The sequence below is a fragment of the Puma concolor genome, chromosome E2 (assembly GCF_028749965.1).
Source record: "Puma concolor isolate L17-30 chromosome E2, mPumCon1.1.hap2, whole genome shotgun sequence".
Lineage (NCBI taxonomy): Eukaryota > Metazoa > Chordata > Mammalia > Carnivora > Felidae > Puma > Puma concolor.
Window position 1 is genome coordinate 45,945,893 of NC_141681.1, and position 9,010 is coordinate 45,954,902.

The window sequence follows — 9,010 nt, forward strand, 5'->3', positions numbered from 1 at the left end:
AGTGGGCTTCAGTCTGTACAGTATCATGGTGTGGTCCTAGAGTCAGGTTGTATGGTTTGAATTCTGGCTTTAATATACACGTCATACATGAAGTTATGCCAACTTCTTAACCTTTGTGCTTTACTTCCTTCCTTGGTAAAAACTAAAATAATAATATCTACTTTACAAGCTTCTGATAATGATTACATGAAATAAGCTATGTAAAGTTTATAACATAATACACCTGGCACATAATAAAGCCATTATTGTCGTAGAAAAATTTTTCTAGCTGCTTTTCTAGCTGTAGTCTATTCACACATAAATAAAAATTGCCATGGACTAGATTTATATCCGTATTGTAGAATGAATTTGGGACTGCAAGCCCAGGAACAGAGGCAGTCTATTTCTATTTGATAGTCCAAAACATTTGGCTTGCATATCTGACAAGAGCTATTATGAATTTTTTGATAGCTACGAGTATTCCACTTGCAGACCACAACTGCTTGATCTCCAGATTTCTACTACATAGACAAAATGCATGTGTGAACTAATTATTTGGAATCTTCTTATAAAAGATGGTCATTACCCACCAATTCAAAATACGCCTAAAAAATGTAACTGCAAATCTGAACAGTCTTTTTCTTTTTGACATTAATATTTTAAAATATTTACTGGCCACCTTCATTTCTTCCAACTGCCTCTTCATGTTCTTCATGATATTTTCTGTTTTCTTAATTATTGGTTTTTAAGAATTGTTAGTATATTTATGTGGCATTACAAAAGCTGTTCCCTTTTATAAAGGCAAAATAAGCTGTTTGCCTTATTACAGTGTTTAAGGGTTTTACCAAAGAGAAGGATTAATTGTATGAACCCAAACCAGGCATATTCTCTTTTATCTCATTGGTTTCATATGTCAAACTAAAAAGGCAATCAATGAATACAGCCAACATATCCCAAGGCCTTTTCAGGTGGGAAGGACTTCTACAGCTAACAATTATTAACAATACTTATCATTTATGGAGCACTTACTATATGCATTGAACCCTCCCAATATTCCTATGGGATAAGTATTATTATAATTCCCATTTATAAACAATTAAAGCCAAAGAGATTAAGAAACCTGCCCATAACATGCACTTAGTAAGTTGCTGGGCCAAGATTTGAACCTAAGTCTCCACAGGCCTAGGGAAGCACTCTACCAACAGGAGAAATAACTGCATGAACCACATGATCACACATCCAAAAGAAGTGTGTTTGTGTGTCTCAGGATGGAAAGTATAAGCTGAGAAAAAGAGGTAGGGCGAAGTGGATAATATTTAAACCACAGAGGTGTAAGGGATTCTAGAATTGGAAACAAAAAGAATTAAGAGCAAAGGAGAACAAGTCATTTTGCAAGAAGACAAAGAATACTGCATCCTCTGAGTCAATAATAAAAAAAAAAAAAATGTGGAAAGCTATAGATAAGAGAACTAGATTTTTCCATAGAATGTTAGTATGTTTTAGCTCAATTTGTAATAATCTCAACTGAAGAAAATATATATGTAGGATCATTTTAAAGATGTGTTCTATTTACTCTTCCAGATAATTTTAGTTTTTAATCTTTGGCCAGGACAGACTTTGAAAAATCTAAGCTTAAAAGTATAAGAATGATGGTGCCAATGAAAAGCTTTCTCTTTCCTTCCTTCTTTAATAGCTTTTTCCTCATAAACAGTGCAAATTATGGAATAAACTTTGTGTCACAGTTTGCTTTTGTTTCTCCCACTCATATTCAAACTGAACTCAACTTTAATAACTTTGTATTGGCCTGTTTCTGTATAGCCGTATCCCAAATTTTACCTGGTTCTGATCTTCCATCTGTATTTTTCCTCACCTTAATTTTCATCAATTTAGTTTTTTTCCAATATACTGGTATGTTAAGGTAACCCACTACTACTGCATTGTAAAATAATACAGGAAACAAATAAATGCTTAAAACGTACAAGAGACCTGGTCATATCGTCTTCTTCCTCCAAAAGGTCAGAGTCCTGAGAATGCCAAGCTGAGGGAAGAGAAATAAAGCAAATTTACTTCAGAGCTCCAGACAAAGGACTATAGAAATCTTCAGTACCAGGTGGCTATAATATCATCTATAATGATCCTCAAAGCACTGAGAAATGTTAGTGACCACTAGGCTATAGAGATGCTGAAATGTACATGAAAGACTAATGTAATCATACAGGGTCCAATGGGAATTTATGAAAGGCTAAGTACAGGGTGCCCAATGAATTTATTGACAATATAGCTTTTCCCTAGGAACCTGTTATTTTATTCTTACTAGGAAATTTATTTCAAGTACATACTAATAAATACTACAAAGATTAAAAAATTATATAATTTATGAAGCACTGCAAAAAACGTGGGAAAACTTTCATCAGAGACAAGTTATAGGCATTGTGAAACATTCTTATGATGGAAAAAATAAAATGCGATCATGATTCTAATGATATTTTCAAACAATTTAATTTAAATTTTAATCTAAAAAACTCATAGAAGAGTGCATATTTGCATTTACTTCTGCCCTCTTCCAAACCCAACCATGATGAAAGTAAAGGAACAAAGGAAGCTGAATTTCACAAGGATAAAGGATATAGAGACTTCAGCAGATAAGAGATATCAACAAAATTTTGGAAGCTAGAGACAGATGACTGTTATCTAATTAACTAGAGAAAGCTGCAGCTTAAGTGAGGGTGGGGGAAGGGTGGGGAAACCATGGCAGAACCCTTGAAAGGCTTAGGAATGGGGCACTAGGTACCAGGAGTATGGGATGGGAACCAAATGCAGGGATGGGAACAGGAGCAATGTAGAGAAAATACGGGAATTAAAGTGAAAGTTGTAATGTTGAAAGATGAGGTATCCTCCCTCTCCCCTCTCATCACTTCCTACCCTTATTTGCCTTCCCAAAGCATTTCTGGCTTATACTCTCAAGCAAAATCTAGGACTTCTTGCTGGGAAAACTGACCAGCCCGCCCCCCCACCCCAAAATAGATGCATATCCTGGCATCTGGTCAACCTTCAACCTCTAATAACACCATATTAGAAAGAAGGACTAGGAGAAGGTGAGTGGGGGAAGGGTAGGATGAGGAAGACAAGAAAGAGGTTAGGTAGAAAACAGAGATAAATCCCTATCTCCATTGTCAAAAGTCACCAGGAACTATCTAAAACTGAGAAATCAAGCATGAGCTGTATGAGGATGTTATTCAGGAAAGTGGAACTGAACACCAAAATGTTCAAAATGGTTGCTTCTAGGGAGTGGGATCAAGGGATGAGAAAGGATAGAGTAGGAAATTTTGCTTATGGTTATATATTTGACAGCCCTTTACAAAAAAATCTAAATGTAAGAGAGATAGAAATTACATTTAAAATACTTATTTAAAAAAATCAAGTGAATAAATAAAAAACAAATGTCTACCCTGCACAGTCAATTATCACCAATATGAACTTTCTTGTTAGGAGTACTGAATTTCCTAACTCTTTTTACTCTTTCTGCCCCTCAACGTACAGCCTTTCTCTCCTAAACTCTGCTCATCTCTGAACCACCTCACCTCTCCTTTCCATCATCTGGGTAAAACGCTCCACTGTCACACAGCTACTGCTGATGTCTCAAGGTTGAGAAGTCATCAGGCTTTGCCCACTTAGGGCAGAAGGGTTAAAATAAGCTGCAGATCCAGCAATTCCAGGGTCCACTCTATCTCAGGACTCTCCAGCCTCCAGGAGAGGTCTCAGGTCAGAAGGTCTCCTTCCATGATGGATACCTGTCCTCCAGGCTTCCTTTTAGTTATATCACAGATCTGTCTTATCTTTGTGGAGGGAGGACCTGTGGACTTATGATACAAATCCAATTTACTTGTTTTTTCTCACTAGATCCCTACGGTAACCAGCCTCTAAGATGGCTCCTAATGATCACTGCCTTATGGTATTCATGTTTTTTGTACACCCTTCCCATGCTGAATAGAGTCGATCTGTTTAACCAATAGGATGTTGCAGAAATGAGTGTGTGACTTCCGAAATTAAGCAATATATGACATTGTGGTTTTTATATTGTACATTTTTGAACCATGCACTTTGAGAGAAGCCAGCCACCATTCCATGAAGACACTCAACCACCGATAGGGAGAGGCTCCTGCCCTCAGCTAACACTAGCTTGCCAGCCACCATTCCATGAAGACACTCAACCACCGATAGGGAGAGGCTCCTGCCCTCAGCTAACACTAGCTTGCCAGCCACCTAGGAGGCAAATCCTCCACCTCTAATCTAGTCTTCCAAAGACTGCAGCTTTGTCAACATCTTGACTGCGGCTTCATGAAATATCTGAGCCACAGTATCCAGATAAATTGTTCCTCATTCCCCACAGAAAGTGAGACAATATTTCCTGTTGTTTAAGCCACTAAATTTTAAGGTAATTTGTTACACAATAGTAGATAACTAATACAGCCCCAAACAATTAACTTCCTTGCTTATAATTCACATTCATTGGAATCACTGACCAGAGAGGCTGGATCCAGAGACAGCAGAAATCTGGAGGAAAACCCAAAGACTTAGCAACCTAGGTTGAACCAAGTGCTCAGGAGAAACACCAAGACTATAGATAAACAAGGTAAACACCACAGTGATGTTCACATAGTGTCTGCTCTTCAAATATCTTCTGTGAACATAAAGGTGCAGACCCTGTGCAGAGACAAATACAAAGGTGAGTAAAAAAAGAGCTTTGCAGCAACTCTAGATTCGGAGTAAAAGAGAGCTGCAGCTATTCCATTTCCCATTTTTCTTCGCAACTGAGGTAAAAGAGTTGCAATTTAGAATTCCAATACTCTTCATCTGAAATGAGAATTATACTCACATCACAATGATATTGGATGAATAAAATGGCCAAGTTAAGAAATATTATCATCTGCTTTGAGCCTTTAGTAGGTAAAAAGTAAAATAATAATATGCAAGAGAATAATCCTTGCACTGTATAACAGAACAAAATAAAACAGTAACGTTCAATTACAATAATTTTGAGATATCCTAATATCCGTCACACAGTTTCTATTTTTTCCCCTATAGCAATTATCACTAACAAACTATATAATTTATTTATCATACATATTGTCTGTGTACCCCCTCATATAAACTCCATGAAAACAGGGATTTATTTTATCTGTTTTTGCCATTGATGATAGGTGCTCAAAAAAATATGTTCATTAAAATGGTGTCAGGGCGGGGCGCCTGGGTGGCTCAGTCGGTTAAGCGTCCGACTTCAGCCCAGGTCATGATCTCGAGGTCCGTGAGTTCGAGCCCCGCGTCAGGCTCTGGGCTGATGGCTCAGAGCCTGGAGCCTGCTTCTGATTCTGTGTCTCCCTCTCTCTCTGCCCCTCCCCCATTCATGCTCTGTCTCTCTCTGTCTCAAAAATAAATAAACGTTAAAAAAAAAATTTTAAAAAAAATGGTGTCAGGGCACCTGGGTGGCCCAATCAGTTAAGCGTCCGACTTCAGCTCAGGTCATGATCTCACGGTTCATGGGTTTGAGCCCCGCATCAGGCTTTGTGCTGACAGCTCAGAGCCTGGAGCCTGCTTTGGTTTCTGTGTCTCTCTCTCTTCTCTTCTCCTCCCCTGCTTGCTCTCTCTCTAAAATAAATTGAAAAACCATTTAAAAAATTTTTAAATGGTGTAGCCACAGTGTGCCTGGGTGGCTCAGTTAGTTGAGTGGCTGACTTCAGCTCGTCATGATCTCACGGTTCATGGGTCCAAGTCCCGTATCAGGCTCTGTGCTGACAGCTCAGAGCCTGGAGCCTGCTTCAGATTCTATGTCTCCCTCTCTCTGCCACAATCTGTCTCTTCCCCCCTCCCAAAATAAACATTAAAAAAAAATTTTTTTTAATGGTGTAGCTACTATGGAAAACAGTATGGCAGTCAAAAAATGAAAAACAGAATTACCATATGATCCTAAAATTCCACTTCTGGGGATGTACCCAAAAAACCTGAAAGCAGGGACTTGTACACCCATGTTTACGGCAGCATTATCTGCAATAGTCAAAAGGTGGAAGCAACCAAAGAATGTGCTGACAGATGAATGGATAAACAAAATGTGGTGCATACAGTGGAATCTTAGCCTTAAGAAGGAAGGAAATTCTGATACATGCTTTAACATGGATGAATCTTGAGGACATTATGCTAAGTTAAACCAGTCACAAAAAGACAAATACTGTATGATCCAAACTATATAAGGTACTAAGTCAAATTCATATAGACAGAAAGTAGAATAGTAGCTCAGACTGGGGAATCCAAGGAATGGGGAATTATTGTTTAATGGGTATAAAGTCTTGCAAAATGAAGAGTTCTATGGATGGATGGATGGACGGATGGTGATAGTGTTATAGCAATATGACTGTAATGCCACTGGACTCAACATTTAAAAATGATTAAAATGTTAAATGTTTTTAGCTTTATTGAAGTATAATTAATACACAAAAAATTGCACACATTTAACATATACATCCTGGTGAGTTTGGACAAATGCATATATCCAGTACCAATTCCATAACCAAAGTACTAAACATATCTATTACCTCTAAAAATTTCATGTTCTTTTGTGTTTTGTTTCTATAAGAATAATTAACATGAAATCTATACTTTTAACAAAGTTCATAATACTGCTTTGTTAATATAGGTTCTATGTTGTACTGATCTCTAGAACTTATTCACCTTGCACAACAGAAACTTTATACCCACAGAACAACAATTCTCCATTTCCCTCTACTCCCAAGCTCTGGCAACCATTTTTCTCTTCTCATGCTTCTTGAATCTGTTTTATATATGTCATACAAACGGAATTATGTAGTACTTGTCCTGCTACTGGCTTATTTCACATAGCGTAATTGTTCTCCAGGTTCATCCATGTGGTCACAAATGGCAGGTTTTCCTTCTTTGGATAATATTCCATTGTATATATATGCCACATTTTCTGTACCTGTTTATCTGTCGATGAATGTTTCCCTATCTTGGCTATTGTAAATAATGCTGCAATTAAAATGGGGGTGCGGATATTAAGATGGTAAATTTTATGTTATGTGCTATGTTATCTCTATTTTACCAAAATTTAAAAATATATATACACATATATATAAAAACACATATGTACATTTTATATATACATACACACACACACACACACACATATATATATATACACATAAATATGTATTTAACAAATGAACTCTACTAACTTGGGGCATTTAAAGTCAGAAGAAAGTAATACATTAGACAAGAATAACATAGAAATGAGTGGGTAGTTTGGAGTTCAAGTGTTTGAAAATCTTAAGTTGGGATTTTGCTATGTGTGCGTATTAAAAATTCAAGGAAAAGAACAGAAACCAAAGCACTGAAGAGGGAAAGGGGAATAAGGTAAATGTGCACAATAAAAAAGTCGCAATAAGTAAAAAACAAATTTATATCAGCAATGCCAATAAATGCAAATGAATTAAACTCACCTATTAAAACAACATTCACACAGGATAAAAGAGTAAAAAGCCCAGCAATATACTCTTTACAAGAGATCTGAAGCATAAAAACATAAAAAGGGGTTGGAAAATGAAATTCCTGGGTAATACAATAACAAAACCTGAAAAGGAATATTATCAGACAAAAGAGAACTTGGACTAAAAGGCATTCACCAGGATAAAGAGACATGTTTTGTAATGTGGTAGATTAGAATCTTGGTCTCAATTCTTCACACACTCCCTCCCCCCCCCCCCCCCCCCCCACTAATATTCACTCTTCACCATGTAACTTTGCCTTGTGCTCCCATTTTGGGTGTAACTGACATTAAGCTTAGCCATGTGGCTTGCTTTGACTAACGTATTATTAGCATATTTAGGAGCAGAGGTTTTTAAGGGTGTTTGTATGATCTGTCTTGGGCTCTGGTGATTCATAATGAGGAGAACATGTCATGGTTAACCACTGTCCTTTTAGCCTGAGCAGCAGAAAGAACACATGTGGAGCAGATCTAAATCCATACTGCAGTCCAGCCAACCCCAGCCTAAGTAAACTCAACACAGAAAACCTGTGAACAGGTGACCATGAGAATAAATGCTTGTTGTAGTTCGTCACTGAGTTTAGGGGTAGTTTGTTAGGCAGCATTATTATCATAACAATAGCTAAATTATACATATGATAAGAAGCAAGCCATATGATGTTGAGATAATGAACCTGGAAAAGGTCGACAGGAAAACTGGAAAGCAGCAGAAAAGCGCCAAGAACTTCCAGGGAAAAAAAGACAGCAAAGGAGACTAAGGAGTGGCCAAGGAGGGCAGGGAGGACTGCTTAAAACCAAATACAAAAAAAATTTATACAGATTTTTTTTCCAAGCAGTTACCAACCATGACAAACGCTACACCGAAGTCAACTCAAATAAGACAAGAACCACTACACATCACAAACACCTCACCATCGACCTTCTCCGAGAACCACACAAACACCCTACCGCCACACACAACCACAACACCACAATCATATGTCCCATCACAATTACTCCATTACACTCACACGCAACCACGCCCCCTTACTCTCACACACATCACCACAGTCACACACACACACGCACACACACTCTGACTCCCACCACAGTTTCTTGTTCCAATAACTCCAACCACCCGACAGGCGCGTACTTCCCAACCCCGGGCACTTTGCACCGCTGCCACTCCAGACGCGCAGGGCCTCCTCAGAGGTCCCGTCCCGTGAGCAAGGCAACAGAGCAGCCCAGACACCTCAAACCCCTCCCCCATGCCCCGCCGCGGGGACGCGGTAGCGTCACCTGCTGGAAACGCCCGAATGCGCATCCACAGCGCGGTATGTGGGAGGCTGGGTGAAAGCGACCCACTAGAAAGGTCCAGGCCAGGCGCCGGCAAGGCTGAACCATCCCTTCGCGCCCGCCTCCCAACGGACGTTTCTGAGCACAACAACACCTCCCAGAAGGCTTCGCGGCCCGATTCAACTTCCGGCCAGAACGCAGTCT

At 38.8% G+C, this 9,010-nt stretch overlaps 1 protein-coding gene across 10 annotated transcripts in view; it reads right to left on the minus strand.

Moving 5' to 3' along the window:
* The window catches only part of ZNF568 (zinc finger protein 568), a 36,881-nt gene extending 27,917 nt beyond the window's left edge, over positions 1 to 8,964 (minus strand). The window contains exons 1-3 of one of the 10 annotated variants that reach the window (XM_086690930.1): positions 8,810 to 8,963; positions 7,488 to 7,554; positions 1,959 to 2,017 (exon numbers count right to left, since the gene is read on the minus strand). In XM_086690930.1, coding sequence (XP_086547056.1) covers positions 1,959 to 2,017; positions 7,488 to 7,554; positions 8,810 to 8,914 — 231 coding nt within the window. In that variant the 5' untranslated portion in view covers positions 8,915 to 8,963. Of the gene's footprint in view, positions 1 to 1,958; positions 2,018 to 3,560; positions 3,840 to 4,502; positions 8,606 to 8,809 lie in introns of those variants that run through there. The other 9 variants (XM_086690929.1, XM_086690933.1, XM_086690932.1 and 6 more) reach the window with 9 other exon arrangements.
* Between the last annotated feature and the right edge of the window lie 46 nt (positions 8,965 to 9,010).